Raw genomic sequence first — 20,916 nt, 5'->3', positions numbered from 1 at the left:
GGAATCCTGTCTCTTGATTTCAGTTCCAGCACAAGCTCTCCGAGCTCAACATGCTTGACCCCACCTGCAGGTGGATCACTGACTTCCTGAAGGTCCGAAGGCAGTGTTTGTGGCTGGGGAAGAATGTCTCGGGTACTCAGCACAAGAACTCCACAGGGCTGTGTACTTTCTCCTCTGCTTTTCTCCCTGTAACATCAACTGCTGCACCTCCAGCCACAACTCCATAAAACTGATCACATTAGTGCATGACACCCCCCTCATCAAGCTCATCTCGATGAGCAATGAATCTGCTACAGGAGGAGGTGGACCAGCTGGTGTCCTGGTGCAATGGCAACAACCTGAAGCTCAACGCCCAGAAGATATTGAAGATTACCGTGGACTTCAGGAAAGTCACAGCCCTCCACTCTTCTCGACCCCGACAGACTGTATCATCACCCCTGTAAACTCCTTCCTGAGGATCAGGACCTCCTCCTTCATGAGGATCAGGACCTCCTTCATGAGGATCAGGACTTCCTTCATGAGGATCAGGACCTCCTTCATGAGGAGACCTCCTTCATGAGGATCAGGACCTCCTTCATGAGGATCAGGACCTCCTTCATGAGGATCAGGACCTCCTTCATGAGGATCAGGACCTCCTTCATGAGGATCAGGACTTCCTTCATGAGGATCAGGACCTCCTTCATGAGGATCAGGACCTCCTTCATGAGGAGACCTCCTTCATGAGGATCAGGACCTCCTTCATGAGGATCAGGACCTCCTTCATGAGGATCAGGACCTCCTTCATGAGGATCAGGACTTCCTTCACGAGGATCAGGACCTCCTTCATGAGGAGACCTCCTTCATGAGGATCAGGACCTCCTTCATGAGGATCAGGACCTCCTTCATGAGGATCAGGACCTCCTTCATGAGGAGACCTCCTTCATGAGGATCAGGACCTCCTTCATGAGGATCAGGACTTCTTTCCTGAGGATCAGGACCTCATTTAGGAGCCCACCATCCACATCAACTGTACTTCCTTTGGCAGCTGAGGAAAGCCAAGATGCCAGTGCAGATGATGAAGCTCTACACGGCCATCATTGAGTCCATCCTCACTTCCTCCATCACCGTGTGGTACGCTGGAGCCACAGCCAGGGACAGACACAGACTACAGCTCTGCATTGTGCTTCTGCTGAGAAGGTGATCAGCTGCAGCCTTCCTTTTCTCTGGGACCAGCACGTCTCTGGGGCTCGGGAATGAGCAAGTCAGTTCTTAGCTGACCCTTCACATCCTGCATGTGTGGACTATTTGGGCCACTCCTCTTGGACCATTGGACTCATGAACACTTTATAACACTTGTAACTTTATGACTTCATGTCATAAAGTTAGCACTGCTAGTTTGCACTGTTGATCTCATCTTGGTGTAGATACTTATCCTTACACACATTTTATTTTGCATGTCCTTATTTTAACACAGTCTATACATTTTACTATTATTATACATTGTTTTATTTTGTATCTTTCAGTCGAAGCAAGTTCCCTGTCTGTGAAATTTGTTAACTGACCGTTTTTTTTTTCAGAATCTGATTCTGATTAGGTCAAAGTGAAAATTCAGTTAGCCCACAGATTGGACAATTCTCCATTCTGTGGGCTAATTCTTAACCTCTCATCACATTTTTTCCCCATTATCATCAAAATGGATTTTTTGATGGTGGTTTTGTCGATGTCAATCAATTTATTTTATGCAATATCGAGTTAGCACATCTTCACATCATCATTATATTAGCTGCTGAAACCTTGCAGAATCCGGAGAGCTGACTGCGACGCTAATCAACCACGCTTGTTGAGCCATATACTCTGCTATATCCCACAATAACAAGGACTTTATGTCTTTGCTTATAGCTTTGGCTGTGAAAAATATGGTACATTCAAAAACACCTGCGTGTGCTCTACCAGAGTCAGTACAGAGTCAGTACAAAGGATGCTTAGCTGCAGGGGATGAACGCTCGGCTCAGTCACGGCGCTCTCCGTCTTTCTCTCAGTCAAATCTCTTTTTGTTATAGCGTGAATGCTCTCAAGGTTGGCAAACACACTGAAGCTTGAGTCACTTAAACAGCCCCGTCTTAACACTGCTGCAGCTGACTCACATCCATTTGTCTGGATATTACCCCGTTGTGAGTGTACAGGAGGCGAAGTCTTCCACATCACATCTGTTTGTCTGCATCTGCAATGAGCCATGATCACCAGGCTCTATGACATGTGCAGGTGCGGTCACTTTACATAAGCCGCCTCGCTAGTAACACCAGCCAACAACTCCTAACTATTCATAGTAATGACAAAGAACAGCTCAATTAGTGTCCCTCCCAGAGCAACAAACCACAACGCTTCATACAAGTTGTCATGCATATTAGAACACACTCATACTAACAAATTCCCCACATTTGGAGACTGAGAAGTACTTTTTTAGCCATTTTGAGTTGTGCAAATCTCTGTAGGAAGTTAACGTTTCTCCACACAAAGTTCACGCATTCATTATTCGTTTTACTGATGCAAAAGTCGACAGGGCATAGCAAATTACCGACAAACTCTTGTGCCGGCTTCCTGTCAGCTGCAGACACAAGGTATTGAAGTTGGAAATAAAGAGGAGGAACAAAGAGGCAGCCTCAGTCATTAGGGAGAATCATGTAAAAATTAGATGAAATAATGCCCTGTGGCAGCACAGAAAGCAAAGCAGCTTACGTTAATTATGCTTTGTGCTAAATATTGTATACTATATGCATGGGTTCAGTAATAACTCTCATGAGGAACAAAATATTTATAGGAGAATGTCTTTTTTTTTTACCTTGGTACAGGTAAATTAGAAAGGATTGCGTCTTTTAAACCAAAGGGTTGTTCATTCATCATCAACAGACACGTGGAAAAAGTAACATCGCTGTTTCCAAATAAGGGGAAACATATTCACTGCAGCAAAGTCATTAGACCCGCAACAAATTTTACAGAAACCTTTTATTTTTGTGGGTACTATGGTGAAAGAAAATGGGTGATTATTGTACTATTAACAGTGAAAACATATATGAATAAACACACTGTAGTATATTTGTTTGGTCTGTTTTACAATGGCAGTTTTTCCAATGACATTGTTTCATTGTGTTTGCTACTTAAAAAAAAAAGCAAATTATTGTATTATAATTTTTGTCAAACTAAACCACTATTGTCCGCAGAGGGCGCAAGGACTCCACCTGTGTGCAAACTGAGGAGTAAAGCCGTTTTAATGTGTCTGAAAGAGCTAGAAAACATATGTTGTTTTCTTCTATCAATTCAAATAATAATTATATTATAATAATAATTCAGTGGATTTTTCAAGGAGGGATGACGTAATATTTGTATTGCAGTAAAATACATTTGGTTTTTGAAAACATGAATATACAAACACTAAACAGAAAGCCACTGATTACTTTTTTGATTAGCACTTTGCAGCTGAAAATAAACCCTTCAATTTGAGCACGAATATTCAGTGGAGGAGTGTGGACTTTAAAATATACAACAGGTCTGAATAAAAGAGTAGATTTTCTGTAAGTCAGGCTCTTTAAATATTCAGAAATTGGCATTTACAGCCTAATGCCTACCTTGGGTAAACAAAGGCTAATCCAAAACAAAATAATAACCATTTTGGCTGACCACAGTTTTGCAAACAGGCCCCAACCTAGCTGAAATAATGGATTTCTAAACTGCTCAAATGCATCTCCTGGCTACGCTTTGCAAATGAAATATATTTTTCTCACATATTCCAGGTGTACTTCAGAAAAGAGACTGGCAAAAACAAACCAGGACAAAACCTCACCTTTCGCCCAAATGCAACACTTGGGAGTGGGCTTCTGACTTGGGGCTGCAGAGTGCCGCTTGTGCCCACAGCTCCCTCATTGTCTCGGGTTGGACACAGAGAGAGGAGCTCCTAAAGGGGCCTGGCAGCTTCGGAGCTTCCATCTGCCTACACGCCTCCCCAGGAGTCCAGCTCGCACCACTTGAGATTATACTCACGTCCAAGCTGTTACTGTAATTTGCATTGGCTCATAGGCAGAAGAGAACGGAGAGGAGGAGCCAGGCGTGAGGCAGGGATATGATAAGTGTTCCTGGCAGCACATTCAGCTCGACTCGGTGTAGCAGTATGGGCCACTGGCATAGGCAGCGCTGTATTAAAATGCAATAATGGCAGAGAGCAGGTTGTCCGTCTGGCTGAGATTATAGGGCCGGTGTCAGTGAATGTAGTAAATTATAGAAATGTGGGCTCTGATACCGTTCCAGCCACATTTACTGTGGATGTTATATGCTTTATAGCTTGGGTTTATGTGTTCACTTTACAGCTCGACATGGGAAAATGTAAAAAATAAAAAGCAGACTAATTAGAATTCATAAATACAGGCTTTTGCATCTGCTTTATACGTTTATATGTGCCAAATACAGAACATTACACCTGGAAATGCATCCAGTTGGCAATTATTTGTTATAATGCATTAGGAAAACGCGGAGAAGAAAGAATTATTGGGATTTTAGAAAATAAACTGATGCAATAGGGTCTCACAAACTTTCCCCAACAAAAATAATAATTAATTACCGGTATTTTATTTTTTTTTAATGACAGGAGAAAACTGACGCTCAAGTACAGACTTATAAAAAGAAAGTATTGCCATCTCTGCTGTGTTTCAAACCACAGACATGATCATACACATTTGTTTTTCACAGAAGTATTATTTACCAAAAGCGTTTCTGATTTTCTGCTGTCTTAATCTGTTGATGCAGCATTGTGTATGCTTTTGAATTAAAATCGCATCATCATGTTCAAAAAGGAGCCAATCTAAACACTTCTCAATCCCGCTTCATGTTCTGAGATGTCCTCATTTCTCAGGCTTAATTTGCTTCTAACTTGATAGCTTTTGGGCTGCAATTTAGTCTTGCAGACAATTTATCAAATTTACTAATTAACTGGAGGCAGAAAATAAAGAACAAATTCCTGATAATGCCACCTCAATCACGGAGCGAGTAATTACTTATGCTGCGGCGACAAGGACAATGTCCCATAATGAACCTCCTATAGCCACTGGTAAAGTCATTGCATATGTACAGTATTTAATGATCACTGGTCATTTGTCAGGGACTTTGGTCAAACTGTGAACATTTTAATGATTTCCCAGCAACATTTTCATTTAAAACTAAATAAGGCGTTTATCCGTTTGCCTCAGCACGGGCTTGAGACGACACCACGTTTCATTCTCTGTAGGCGGCTCGCGTATCTGCTTATGTTTGATAATGATTTGGTGAAATTGACTCTGCGCAATATTTAGATTGAAAAATAATTATGCGGCTGATAAGAGACGGCTAAATGTGCATTTCAATTACAAAGAGGCCTGACAGGTCTGTGATTAGGGTTCACTGTGTGGCATGAGCCGTCTGCGGGCATCCTAAACATTTCACTCTCTAATTACTCATTATCCTGATATGTCGAGGAGTAAATAATTGTGCATTCTTCTGTCTTTCCTGTTCGGTTTCCGGCTGTGTGGTTTGATAGGTGACCAAAGCAAATCCACTGCCTCCGATTGACCCAATGTTTTTCATACGAAACGTTGCAAAGCCTGGATTACTTTCCTGACATTATTTATCTGGGTTTAGGATAGCCAAGAATAACTAAGCAAATCAAACATTTTACCCATAATGTAAAGTTTTTTGTAACTATATACACATACATACATACACACATGCATATATATATACACTAGGGATGTCTTCGATTAACCGTTTTTTCAATTATCTTGATTATTAAATTTTATGGCCACGATAGGTTATTTGTGGGTTTTTTGGAATCAATTCATCACTCCAGAGTTCCAGATCCTGTTCCACTCCAGTGACACATCGCTTAACTCAAGATCTTTAGCCCAAACTTGGGTAATGGGAAGATGATGCTTAGTTGAGGTAAGAAGAAATCTGTAGACCCGGTAACCACCTTTCTTTACTTTGACCCAGCAGTCAGTGTAGTATGCATCGGGAGTAAGGCATTTTGCAAATATATTCAGCAAAACATCCTCCTCTACTCACGGTAAATAGGTTCGACTGCCATGTGTCCCATTGTGGAGATCTGCAGTTTGAATATTAGATGCATTATGCTGTAAATCGCGAGCCTGCGGTTAAGTGATAGAGACTTGAGTGCAGATATTACTGTTTCATGGCGGGATCCTGTTTTATTAATATCTCATGCACATGCAAGTGGGCATGTGGGCTGCTGAGTTGAATCTGCCTCCATCCAGTGCTGCCTGTGATGTGTCAAGAGGTTTTTGCAATTGTAAAAAATATGTGCACAAAATTCATGGAGGTGTAAAGTATTCTTGTGAAAATCAGGACTGTATCGACCCCCATGACCTAACAGCCAACCCGAAAAATGTACCTGAACTGAAACTACTGTAACCGGGACAAAGCAAAAAGTATCTATAAATAAGAACTAGCTTTGTGTCGGATCAAGATGTTGAAAAGAACACCGTATATACTTTCCATCCAACCGTTTTGTAAATGCTCTGTCCAAGCCATCAAAATTTGAATCAAACTTGCTTGAAATTAAGTATTGTTAACCAGTGGTGCAAAGTAACAAAAGTAAATGTATGGTTGTTAACGTTTATATTTGTACTACATTGTTGAATTGGACTGAAAAAGAAAGTACTTTTATATTCATTACTAAGGGGTTATTTGTAACACGTTCATGGTGACATTCTCTATTTGAGTTCAACAGTTACTTTTACTTTGATTTTCCTCCATTGTCTGTACTTAGTTCCCCTGGCACCACTGTTATTACACTTGCTGCGTTTTATACCCCACCTTAGTACTGTATGTGTATTAGTCAGTACTCTGCAACCGGATCGATGTACAACCGTTTACGGAACAAAGGCCTTGAGGTGGAAACTTTTTAGCTGCAATTTGAAGCCATTCAAACAACTATAGCTTCCTAAACAATACAAACGATGCAAAACAATAGTAAGTGGTGAGGAGTGGCAGAATCAAAGGTTGCATTAAAACAATTTTGAAGTGTTGTTATGTGGCAGTAAACACAAGCAGCAGCCTATAATCATGTTAGTTGAAAGTGGTTGGATCAAAGCCAACACAATGTCCACCTCTGCTCTGTATTTACTGTCTCTGTGCCTCTTTATATCTGATGACGTCTCTTCAGTGACGGGGTTGGTGCAGCTTTTATGATCTTATGATGTTATTATACAGTTTAAATGGAAACATTGTACAATATTAGCGGATTTATTCACACTTCCTGAAATTGTAATGTCATTCATTGTGCGTAATCTTGGGTTTTAGTGGTTGGAAATGTGCAACTTGGGCTATTTTAGAGATATAGCTCAAAATATGAATCCATTAATCCATGTCCATTGTTGTGCCATTCATCCACTACCATCGCCTCATGTTGCAGAATGATAACGCGCGGCCACATGTTGAATTCCTGAAGCTGAAAACATCCCAGTTCTCTCATGGCCAGCACTCACCAGATATGTCACTCTCTGAACAGTGTGTTCCAGTTTCAGCCAATATCAAGCAACTTCGGCGGCCCTTTTGGTCACACCAGATGCTGGTTTTCTGACCCCCCCAGACCCTCCTGACACAGCATCTTGATATGCCACACCTCCTGGGAAGTGGGATGGAATATTAATCGTACAAACAAATTAACTTCTAACCCTTAAGTATTTACTAAGCACGAATCATTCTCAATAAACTATATTTGCTGATGTAATCTTTAGTGTAGGGACCACTTATTAATTGCTAACTAAGTTGTAATTGATATGTTAGTTAGTGGTTATTCAGGTAACGGATAGTGTTTATTAAGCATGCATTAATGCATATTAAAGGTTGAATGGACGATTTTTTTGGCCCAAATCTGAGTCTTATTTCCTCGTGGCGTGGACTGCCGATTAGTCCTGTCATGTATCAATCATAAAACGCACCTACCGCTCACCTGCAGCCGCGTGCGGTTCTTCCCCACGTTTCCGCGTGTCTAAGCGCATTGATCTATCATAATATAGTTCCCTCAGTGTATGGGACAAAATGAAGACAGAGAAAGACTGTTCGAGCTGTCTCAGAAGTAGACGGAAATCTACGACGAGAGATGCAATGCGATCTGTCGCGCTAATAAACAAACACACATGTGTGTTGTATCAGTCCGCACGGGGGAGTGCGCATGTGCACTTCTGCCTGCGTTCTCAAATCGCCGAAAAATCGTCCATTGCGCCTTTAAGATTTTAGTGAAGATAATGTCCTATAGCATCCATATAAACTGTAACTATTCAAAATAGTTAATAACTAAATAGCCATACAGCCATATATACAACATTAAAACAAAAAAGTATTAAATAAACACTAACAAATATCTAATAAACTACTTCCATGTACAAAAGGTAAATATATTTACATTATTTTCTGAATGTATAAATAATGGACCACACTGTCTTTCACCCTGAAGAGAGGCAGGATTTGTCCTTCCACAAAGCTAAGGCCCTGATGTGTCCACAGCAGCTTCTAAATGCTACACATTTCCCCCATTTCCTTTGTAAAAGAAAGCTGACTTTTACTAATACTCCAAGACCGGTGTATGACAGAGAGTTCTCCCTAAACCGTCTTTGTGTCGGATTTCTGTGATGTGTGTCAAATTGAAAGCAGCGTGCTCCATTATTTCCTTGCACTGAGTCGTGTACATTACAGCCTTTGGTGGATTTGAACCTCTGTCTTTGGTAACAATTAGAGAAGTGTGAGTTTTTCATTTCAGGATTACAGTCGATTTATTCATGTGGATCCTGTTGGTAATAAATCTCAATTAAGTCCTCTGTGGTGGCAAGCAAAACGGTACATCTCGTAAATGTGCTTTGTATGATTAAAATAAATGAGCTTTAGTGGGGAGACAATACTATCTCGCCACAGGGGGTCAGTTTTGTGCTCTGTGCTTGTCCAAACTAATGCAAAGGCTATAGAACTACTATAAAATGAAAAAATATAAAAGACAGCACGCTAGAAAAGGCTTGACCAGAAGTGAAAGAAAAAAAACACATCATACAAGCCATTTTTTTTTTTACAAATAGCACAAGCGCAGATGTAAAACAGTGGCATGTTGATGTGTTTGAAGAGGGAACCAAATATCTGGGCAATTTGTAACGGCTTTAGTTATTTTTAATGAGGAAATTATTCAGACATAGGTTCTTTAGAGCAGAACACGTTGGCCATGAATGCAATTTTGGTTCATAAAAAGACAGCAATAATGGTGACAAATGAGAGGAGAATGAGCAGTGCGACGTGTGCCATGTTTTCAGACCATGCCACACATTGTTGGGTAAATTAGCTTTTTGCTGGTTGTATAAAATAACTCGCAAAAGGAAAAGGCAAAAGAAGGGTTTTTCAAAAAGCCGACACAGAGTAAAGTACAATACATCCAGGAAGACTGCAATTTTGGTGAAGTGCTTTATTCAAGTGTGTTTGTGAAGTTTCTGAATGTAATTTCTTGAGTGCGTATTGTATTCTAACAGTAGTAGGAGAGTGCTTGTTGTGCGTGTTTATTTTCGTAAACATTCAAGGAAATCAAATTCACGTACTTGCCCTATGACTAATCGCACCGCCAGCACTGAAATGCAGTATGTTTATTACAAAAAACTGAAATAATAATCTGAAAACACAGAAACAATACTTTTTTTTTTCTACTTTTGACATTTTTTTTTTCCGCATGCATACAAATTCTGCAACTTAAATGTGTTTGAAACTTTGAACTGACATCAGGCACAAACACGGTGCGGCTTTTATAATGACCGAACTACATTGTGTACAGTTCTGCCGCTCTTGTCACTGACCCTTGTGCAATCTCGAAACAACAATTCCTCAAAATAGAAATCCTATACATTTCCTGTCACTGAGAATCTTCCCTGTTTCCTAGCGTCACTCACAACGTCTTATTTTATTCTGACTTGTTTGTCTGTGTTCCTGGCCACTTTCTTTTCATCGATTTCATGGAAAGTATCTGTATATCTGTCACATGGCAGAAAGCACAACATCCGTGGTGAAGCTATTTGTTTTGTCTTATAAAATATGTAGCTTGAGCCTTTAGAAATAAAATGTGTAGAGGCACGATGGATTCCATTTTCCTTGCTTTCCACACCATTTGACAGCCAGCAGAAGAATAGCTCGTATTTTACATGTTTGCTGCAGTTAAAGTGAGGAATTCAGGACGTTGAAATAACACAAATAGACCATAGGGCGCTGTATATGTCGGGCTGTGAATCACGAGAACTCAGACATGGAAAGTAAGTTTTTCTTCAGCCTGTTTTTCGGCATAAATTGTACTTGCTCAAAACAATATGCACTATTTGTTTCAAAAGCTTAACACATATTCACTAAGTGGTCCATGAGGGGAGTCTGCAACCCAATGGGGCTCAAAGCACACGATCAGATGAAGTAACCCGATGCAGTGTTGGTAGTTTTGAAGCATGCTCTTACAGAATAAAGAAACCCTTTAACACTCAAGCACTGCTTCAATTACTTGTTATTCAAAACAGAGTAAACTGCAAGGGCAAACTTAAAAATGGGCAACAACAATGTTTTGAATGCCTTTCCTGCTACTTTTGAAACGTTCACTGCTTGTTGGAAAGCGTTAGAGAGACAAGTTAACAAGATTATTTGATTATTAAATTAGCTGACGATTATTTCAATAGTCTGTTGGTTGTGATTCATCCATTAACTTGTTGCAGCCCTAATTATAGTAAGGGAATAAACAAAGAACCAGTGCTTATTCATTCCTTATAAGTAGATTACTAATGAACCTTATTTTAAAGCGTTACCCAAATTATTATATACATTTTTTCTCAGTTAAAATGTTTTGTTCAAGTAAGCGTGATCATGTTTTTGCTTTACAATGAAAGAATTATTTGCAATTCTTCAAAATATTCATAGATTAAAAGAGATACAGGTAGAAATCGGTGCAAAAAGGTGCACTTTGTAACTTTTCCCATTGACAGTCTGCCGCCTGTTTGTCTCCACGGAGATGTTTTCCACAGTATGGCATTAAATGAAATAGTTTGAACCCTCCATTTATTTTAACCCCATTTTTGATGTCGCAGTCGTTTTGCAAATCATTAGTCTGCGGTTGAAAGACTAATACGTCGCTTGGTTAGGAATGCCAGCCACAATTAAAGTTTACGGGGTCCGCAATGACTTGCTTAATTCTTTGTCATTGAAAGTTGGAAATGGGATGCAATTGAGGAGACCGTCTTTGCACGCGGACGTACAGTAATTATAATATGTAAATGTCCCCGTGCTGTTTACGCCGCGATGCCCTCCCCTTCTCTTGATAAGATGTGACCAGAAATCCCTTGGGCCGCACTGCCGGGGTTTAGGGCCAACAGCGCCGCAGACGGAGCCGACTGGGATGAAGCTGGCCTGTCAATAATTACGCCTGTATCCTGACAGAAGCCGCGCAAGGGCAGCCAACAGTTCACCGCCGGCACACTCTAATTGGTGTTTATGCTTTTTCTGACAAACCGTAAGAAACTCCTTAGTCTGCATCGGCACTGGTCGTGCGTCGCCAGAAGGACACGCGCCGTCACTGTCAATGTCATTACGGACTTTTACACCGGAAAGAAGTCCATAAAGGCTCGAGTTTGTGTCGTGCTTTTGAGTGTATTAAACTAAGAAGGCCAATGGAGCGGGCGTGAAATATCTTGTTTTAGTTAAAATGATAAGACGAGATGCATTTTCAAACTTAAATTTAGAAAATAAAATGCTATACGGGACTTGAAACGGGAACAAAACATATCGTATTTCCCGGACTATAAGTCGTACCTTTTTTTATAGTTTTGGCCGGGGTGCGACTTATACTTATATTCATACTTTTATACTTGTATTTATACTCCAAAGCGACTTATATGTTATATTATTTGTTATTTTCACACTTGCAACCGCATTTCATACTCCAGTGCGACTTATATCTGTTTTTTTCTTCTATATTATGCATTTTTTGGCTGGTGCGACTTATACTCCAGAAAATACAGTATTTGTTCTAATGGGAAATGTTATTTTAAGACATTCAAATAAGATGGAAAATACTTAATTCAATCTTGGTATCCTTTTTAAGTTTGCCATTTTTTTCCAGTGTATAAACTCCGACATGGAATAATAGTAATACAGTTCAGTGGCCCGACTTCATGTATTTTATGTTTATTGGGGTTCAATGTCTGTGCTTTGGGACATGTAATGTGTTGTTACCATTTGTAACATAGTGCGCATTGTGATTCTATTTGTATACTACTTTTAGTACTTTACTTTCAGTTGGTGTAATCCCTCATTTCAGTTGTTGCAGATAATTTTGTTGTTTTTGGTTGTCATTATCTCTTTTAGTTTAATCTCATAGTGGCGTTGGCGGTATCATTATCAAAGAAGTATAAACAGTATGAATTAGTATTATAGTACATTTTGATACTTTCTAAACTAGATCTGTTGTTTTGTTCAACTCAAATGATTTCTGTTGCAACAGATTTACGTTTGTACAGCACTAATGATTTTGTCCTATCGCCTAGCTCTAAATGTGCCTCTGGAAACTTGTCAGAATAGATTGGAACACAACCACTACTAAAAATGTTGATGAATTCAGCAGATATATTCAGGTATGTGGACGTAACTTTGCAGGATGAAGCTCACAGTTCTGGGTATTGGTTCTTCATGTGTAAGAAGTAAGAGTGGAGAGGTGTGACAGGCAGGACAGATGCACTCACACAGCTTACACCGCGGCCCTCTGGGAATGCTCAAGCTCCTTAAAGATTAGGATATATTTCTGCACTGTGGTTACTGCGTTATGAATTTATTATAAGCATCCCCTGGACACAAACAGACTTGCCTTTATCGCAAAAATATATTTTTAACTGAGCAAAATGCTTACATTAACATATTCTTTGTCTTTTATCTCTGGCTGGCAGTGTCTTAGAATGTTAATGACCACATCCTTTTGTTTATTGCCAATATGTATTCTTATATATATATATATATATATATATATATATATATATATATATATATATATATATATATATATATATATATATATATATATATATAAATATAAGTATAACTGATCATTGTAGTAATGGTTAAAATCAGAACGGTATAAAGTATTGTACAATTAATGATTTAAGACTTGAATTAAATAATGAAACAACTTTAGGTGCAGATTGGACAATGTTGGTGTATAAAATACTTTTAGTTGTATAGTGTCTTGCCTTAAGTCCTTTTTCCCAGCTCTCTACATGCAGTAAAGCTGTGGTATTTATACACCACAAACACAGATCTATAATGAATGCAGTGAAATGGGGACATGTTTTCTGAAGTCATTGCTGGACATTCCCCATTGGTGCAGACCTCCTCCACCTCCCCTCACTCAGAGGAGACTGTAGATGTCCAGGAGGCAGCTCCTCTCCTCAGCTGCTTGAAGGACAGCACGCAGGCGCACAAAGGTTAAGCTCTCTAAGATCTAAGAAAATACTCCATATCCCCTCCTGCAGATAAAACAAACCCTACCACGCCTTGGAGAAAGCAGCCGGTGCAGCTCTCTGGACACACGGGTCAGAACTTCATCCACCGAGACTAAACAGAACATTCAAATGTTTTGTAATTTTTTACATTTAAAAAACAACAACTTTTTGTTTTAATTTTGAGGCACAAATGTCCTGTGTGCATTCACCACTGTTATTTCTAAGTATGATCTCATCTAGATAGGGATTGAAGTATGCATAACATTTACATGAGACTGTGGAGTTGAAAGTGCTGTGGGACAGATTGTTGGCAGTGTGCTCCTATGTCTCTATCAGTCGGCCTCAGGGCGAATACCCGTGCTTTCCACCTCTGTGTGGCATCAATGTTTAATCTAGTCTGAATACTTCTTTTTGTAAACATTCATTTTACTTTAAAAAGAGTGGTATGATTTTAAGATGACACCAATTACTATTGCTCCAGCAGTGTGACAAAGTGGGAAAAAAAGAAAAAAAGTTTTGGACTTTTTTCATGACACTCACTTAATTGTTAATTGTGGTAAAAAGTCTAATTGTATTATAATACAAGACATGGCTTTATCTGCACGGTTATCATACAAATTAATGTTTCACTAAGACATTTTAATTAAAGCTAATCATCATAAGCAGCAGTTGATCTCTCATAAGCAGTGTAGCATGACCAGACAGAAGAATAAACTAAACTCCAGTTCACTCTGTTCTTTGTGCCGTCGACAACTTATCGATTTAGCAGCTCAGGCTGATATTAAGCAATAAAGCATTTGTAGGCAGAGCTGCCCTTTTCTTTCCATCGGCTCAGCCATTTGTACATCTGTTCACGTCCTATTGTACCCTCATAACACCCATTACCATCAGGGGCCCAGCATTTTGGGCATCTCCTTAATGCGATTCAAAGACCTATTTCTACACTGAGTTGCTGTGGTAACAAAGTTTTCCCTCTTGTGTGATCTGCTGAGAGATCAATAGAAGAGTTTTCTTGATGGTGTGGCAGAAAATGTGTTGTGGCCTAGTTAAAGCACGTTAACACAATCAAGGTTAGGTTTTTAATAAATGAAATAAACAAGCAGAAATAAGAGCCATAAATTAGTGCTTTTGGAGAGGTTAGGACATAAATGACACATCTTTAACACCAGTGAGTGCACAGGGAATACTTTTAAATGAGAATTGTTTTAACTGGCTTCACCACTTTGTTTTCGATTTGCCAGGATCTAAGAAAATTGAAGTTTAACCGTATGGCATCTGCACCACCTGTCAATAGGCTGCACAATTTTATGACTAAACGTAAGCCAATTGTGTAGAAATGGTAATTGCTTTTATTGTTTTGAACTTGTCCTTAGAAAACTAATGTGCAATTCTGTTATTTAATTACTTTTCCGCTGTAGCTTGGTTGAATGAAGGTATAAATTCAATGTCAAAGCTGTCAGACAAAGACTAAATGTAATCAAGCATTTTAGAAAGGTGGAACTATCGCTGTGCCACCTTCCTGTGAAAATGACACTACACAAAGGCAGATTTTAATGAGCGTTCTGATTGGACAGTGCTGTTTCATAGATAACGAGATGCCCTCTTGTCTGTCTCACAGTAGCTGGTCCTGTTTTGTGAGTATGCAGCAGGGAAAGTGACACAGACAAAATGTCTTCATGTTTTGGTCTTTGAGTCTCTGAAGTCCTATCAAGGATGTGTGGGCAAAGAAAAAAAGGCCTTCATATATCGCCGGCTTCATAGCATAACTGTCTTAAGTCCTTTTTTAGCTAAAACAATTTTGGTCTCATTGTACTCTCCAGACCGTGCTGTATCTGCAGGCGTCATTGGCTCCATCCTTGGCCAATCAAAAAGATTTTTAGAGCCAAAAACTCTTTCTGTATTTATGAAAAGGGTTTTTTTTCTATTATCCAAAAACCTTGATTATGACTTTGGCAATTATGCGATGAAGCTCAGTATATGAATCCAATACTGCATGCAACTTTGATTTGTGAATTCTAAGCTGCTGGTTTTCTACTGAAAGAGTCAAAGACATAAAATCTAAGAGCTATACACATTTGATTTGATATGTGAGAGACATCCATTTAAAATAGTAAAATACTGTTGACTGTAACCTTAATGTGACAAAGACTGAAGTCTTCAGCCGGTGGATATGAAGGAGGAGACGTCACTTGTCATGTCATCACTTTACTGGCATTGCCAGGCTTCTCATCAGCAGTGTTGATGAGCTCAGGGTATTAGTAGTCAAGATGGCTGCCAAAGAGGCTGAAACCACTGCTAGGCTGGCAACAAAGTGTCAGTGTTGTGTTCCACTGGGTCCTTTATGGTTATTACAGCCAAGGATCTCTTTTTACTCCTGTCACCACAGACGTGTTCATTGCAGGAGTGAAATCAATACTGATAAATGGGAATCAGAGAATCAGGACACACTTTTAAGTCATGTTTCCATTGAACAACAAATACACCTCTGTTTTTTGCATCTTTTTTTCATTTAACTTTTTCTTACTTTGATGTACATGACAGATCTTGGTCTAAAGCAGCAATACATATGAGGGGAGGTGAAAAGCATGGCCCTTGAAAAGGTCATACAAATCCTCACACAAGTTGACAAGTGCCCTTTTCTGCTAGAAATCTCCAATCTGAGGGGAATTCAGCAAAACAAGACAAAAAGAATAATGGTTTTATTGTGTGATAGAAATACATGCACAAACGCAGAGTGCAAAATGACTGTGAGCTCAATGGAGAAATGCTCTGGACTTAGAATATATATGTACATATTTTTTCTTTTGCGTTTCAATTGACTGTCTGTTTTTCTTGTGTGTCCTTCACAGGAGCTGAAGCTGATCGCGATGGAGCGGCTGGTTGTGTGCATGCTCTTGTGTGCAGCTCTGGTCCGGGGCTACAGCTGCCCAGGCCGCTGCATCTGCCAGCATCTGTCCCCCACCCTCACCCTGCTGTGTGCCAAGACCGGCCTGCTCTTTGTCCCACCCACGATCGACCGCAAGACCGTGGAGCTGCGCCTCACCGATAACTTCATCACCATCGTTCGCCGCAAAGACTTCTTCAACATGACCAGTCTGGTGCACCTGACTCTGTCTCGTAACACCATCAGTCAGATCACGCCTCATGCCTTTGTCGGGCTGAGAGCTCTGCGGGCGCTTCATATGGACGGAAATCGACTCACCGTTTTAAAGAATGACCACTTCAAAGGACTGGTGAACCTGCGCCATCTCATTCTGGGAAACAACCAGATTCATGAAGTGGATTCCAACTCTTTTGATGAATTTGTGTCCACTATAGAGGACTTGGATCTGTCGAACAACAACCTGCGCGGTCTGCCCTGGGAAGCTATCGGAAGAATGATCAACATTAACACTCTTACACTGGACCACAACCTGATCGACCACATTGGTGTGGGGACGTTTACACTGCTGACCAAGCTGGTGCGTTTGGACATGACCTCCAACAGGCTGCAGAAGCTGCCCCCGGACAGTCTGTTTCAACACGCCCAGGTTCTGTCGGACGCCAAAGACTTCAGCTCATCCACTTTGGCCGTTAGCTTTGGAGGAAACCCCCTGCATTGTAACTGTGAACTACTGTGGCTACGCAGGCTGACCAGAGAGGACGATCTGGAGACATGCGCCTCCCCAGAGCACCTTATGGACAAGTATTTCTGGTCTATTCAAGAAGAGGAGTTTATTTGTGACCCTCCACTCATCACCAAACATGTAGCCACAAAGCCCTTTGTGATGGAGGGGCAGGGGGTGACTCTTAAATGCAAAGCAGTGGGTGATCCAGACCCAGAGATACACTGGCGCTCTCCAGATGGGAAGCTGGTGCACAACAACTCTCGCACTATCCTCTATGATAATGGCACCCTTGATATTCTCATCACCACTCTGAAGGATAGTGGAGCCTTTAATTGTGTGGCATCAAATGCCGCAGGCATCGCCACAGCTGCTGTAGAGATCAATATGATCCCCCTTCCTCTGTTTGTTAACAACACGGCCCACATGAGGGAAGACCCTGGCCTCTCTGACATTACCACCTCCACCAAATCTGGCAACGACACCAAAGGTTACGACAAGCAGGACAGGAGAGTTATGGTGTCCGAGCTGACCTCGTCCTCAACAGTTATACGCTGGCCATCGGAGCGTCATATCCCCGGCATCCGCATGTATCAGATCCAGTACAACAGCTCGGCAGATGACACTCTCGTGTACAGGTATGGAGGGGCACAGGGGGGAGGGTCTTAGAGAGGGCACAGGTAGAAAGTGAGGCATCTGGAGATGCCATCTGGTTAATGCTACTGTGGTCCATTGCAAAGACAGGACAGGCAGCAAAGATGAAGGATGGTTATAAATCACATTTCTGCTGTCATCAAATACTATATCCATTGTAAGTTATTTATAGTTAATATTACTTAATGCATTCAGACTAAAATATAAAGACATATTGTTCTGTATAGTTTTAGGTAGTGTTCGATGGATTAAAAGACTATCTTGTCTTCAAATCTGCTTCAAATCTTGCTCAAGCTTGGTTATACAGAAGAAGAGCCATTAATTCATAGAGAATGAGTCACTGTATAATTTAATTATCCTGTTTAGCTATGAAGCAGAGGCTGTTGTGTCTTTAGGTGGTACATTATTACCTACACGTGATAACTATGAAGGCCCTTTAGGGAGAAGGAACACGGCTCTAATTATTTTATTGCTAGAGCTGTCCTGAAGCCAATGCCTGGCCCTCTGTGCAGTGTAATCCTTTCTCTATAGACAACAGTAACCTCAGGTACTCTGAGCATCTGAGCGTCATGCGTCACTTGTCCAAGGGCCTGAAGGTGCTGTAGAATATTGTTTAGTCATTGTTGAGCCGTGTCTTCCCTGTTTATCACTTCATAGTTTACCTTTGTTGTCAATTCATACACAAACCCACTGAGGCCTTTTTTGACGTAATGTGAACTGACCCGTTCTCGCGTCACTCAGCTCTAATGAAGTGTTGGGCCCGTTATGTCTACCTACCACAATGACTGATATCTAATGTTACAGAGGAGGAGATGGAGATGGCTCTTGTGTTTTGTTGTGGGAAATAGACACCGTTGTGTGATTTAATACACCGTTTGCAAATGGCTGAATAGGAGCTCAGATGATTAATTGTCTACATCACCATATTGTGTTTCTTTGCAGGATGATACCCTCCACCAATAAGAACTTCCTAATCAATGACCTGGCAGCAGGGCGTGAGTACGACTTGTGCGTGCTGGCGGTTTATGACGACGGGATCACGTCTCTGACAGCCACACGCGTGGTGGGCTGTGTGCAGTTCCACACGGCAAACGAGGTCAGCCAGTGCCGCTTCATGCACAGCCAGTTCCTGGGAGGCACCATGATCATCATTATAGGAGGCATCATTGTGGCTTCGGTGCTAGTGTTTATTATCATCCTAACAATACGCTACAAGTCCTACGGCAGCCCAGAGGACAACAAGAGCAAGTGCAGCTCCAGCATGCACTCCCAGACCAACGGCAGCCAGCAGAGGCTTCAACGCTCAGTGTCCAAGCAGCCCTCTGACGAGGGTCAGGCCCAGGGCCTCAAAGAGTGCATGGCTCTGGTCCTCCGGGTAGAATCTGACAAGAAGGAGAACCCCACATCCACCACTGCCATCCTGGAGGTGGAGCTGCCCCCACTGTCTGCAGACCGGATGAATAGGAGGACCAGCCTGGATGCACACTTCTCTGGGCCTCCATCTGAGGACACTCAGACGGACAGTAGCCTGACCGGCTCCACTATGTCTCTGTGTCTCATAGGGCCCAACGCTGGCACCAAAGAGGCTCCGCGGCTCAAGGACAAAAAGAGTGCTCTGGCCAATATGGGACTGCTCTCCAATGATTTGTCACGAACTAGGCACAGATTTTCCTTTGATGGTGGGGATTACTCCATATTTCAGAGTCATAGTTACCCGCGCAGAGCGAGGACAAGGTGGCACCGCTCCACCAACCAGCTCAACATGGAGTCGTCCCCTCTTGCTAACAGGAAAGTTACATTCAGCAGCACTGAGTGGATGTTAGAGAGCACAGTGTGAGAGCCGTGTAGCCTGTGCGACAGCGGTTTGCACATGTTCAAACAGACATAAGCACACAGCCCTGTACACAGCAGATGAGACACAAGCACATTACCAAGGCAAACTTTCTGAGTTGCTGAACAGTTTTTCTCCATCTTGGCTCCCCGTCATTTTCCCCAGAGCTCTGTCGATCATGTCCTTACTTTATGCAGCAGTGCCTTACTCTAAAAGATGTACGAATGGAGGATGCTGCTCAGTCATAAACTTCCTCTTTTTCATTGCCTCGCACTGACATTTTGAGTGTTTCTTGGATTTGTATTTATTTTTTACATTTAGTTTTCTGTGACATGCCAAGGGAGTATGACATTTGGATGTGACTGTTTAAGATTAATTGTTTAAAAAAAAAATGAGTAAAACACCATCTTCATAAATGTAAAGTGAATGGCAAGGTATTACGTCAATCATGTTTTGGGTTATTTTTAAAAGAGAAAAAAAAAAAAAAAAACTTTGCACAGAAGACACGAGATACAAGGACAAGTATCACCACCAGTCTATACAAATAATGAAAAAGGAACTTTACAAATGCTGATTTCTAATGTTAGCATAGGGAGGATGGACTTGGAAATTCCTCTATGGTGGCCAGAGTGTATGATGTTGAATAGGTATCGTGTATAATAATGGGTACTGTATCTGGCTGGTCTAGATAAAAGACAAAAGATACATATATAAGTATATAAAAACATTGGTGTATGTGTACTAACTATGTAAGTAAGTCATGTCACATGACTTTTTACAAAGCATTTGGGTGTTGGCTGCAAGTTTTTACATTAAAAACCTGTCATCACACCTCTTCCTAGTATGTCAAGGTTTGGGCCATACTATATCCCTCAGAAAAAAGGGAATAAACATTTTTGTGTGGGTTTTGTGTGTTTCCAATGTGTTTTTTTACAGTGTGCCTCAACATCAGCGGAGCAGAGTGTCCACTGCAGCAGAGAGGGACACATGAATCGAGATGATAAATATTTGATGCCTGCTGCACACTATTTATAAGATTTGCACTTCTGTGAAAGCTGCACAACGGCTGTGGAGCAAAGAGGACTCCCGGGAACATGACAGCCTGTATGTGATGCTGAATTTAACTGGTGCTGAGCTGGCGTACAATTGATTGTACAATCCACTAGGGGGAGACATAAGTAACGAATCATAGTCACTTGCACTGCAGTGAGAAAGCATGCATTTGAAGGAATATCAATATAGTACAGTCGTAGACCCCCATTGAAGCAAGCTTAGTTGTCAAATGCATCACAATTTGAATACATTTAAAATC

At 41.0% G+C, this 20,916-nt stretch overlaps 1 protein-coding gene across 1 annotated transcript in view; it reads left to right on the top strand.

The window, feature by feature from the left end:
- lrfn1 (leucine rich repeat and fibronectin type III domain containing 1) overlaps window positions 1-20,507 on the top strand; it is a 129,758-nt gene extending 109,251 nt beyond the window's left edge. Inside the window, exons 4-5 of the mRNA XM_072464292.1 lie at window positions 16,364-17,757; window positions 18,716-20,507. Coding sequence (XP_072320393.1) covers window positions 16,382-17,757; window positions 18,716-19,610 — 2,271 coding nt within the window. The 5' untranslated portion in view covers window positions 16,364-16,381 and the 3' untranslated portion in view covers window positions 19,611-20,507. The remainder of the gene's footprint in view (window positions 1-16,363; window positions 17,758-18,715) is intronic.
- The last annotated feature ends 409 nt before the right edge of the window (window positions 20,508-20,916 follow it).

Source organism: Eucyclogobius newberryi, unplaced genomic scaffold (genome assembly GCF_026437365.1).
Source record: "Eucyclogobius newberryi isolate DKJ021-1_F unplaced genomic scaffold, fEucNew1.0.hap1 SCAF_10, whole genome shotgun sequence".
NCBI classification, from domain to species: domain Eukaryota; kingdom Metazoa; phylum Chordata; class Actinopteri; order Gobiiformes; family Gobiidae; genus Eucyclogobius; species Eucyclogobius newberryi.
This window is presented reverse-complemented; position numbering and strand designations above follow the sequence as displayed.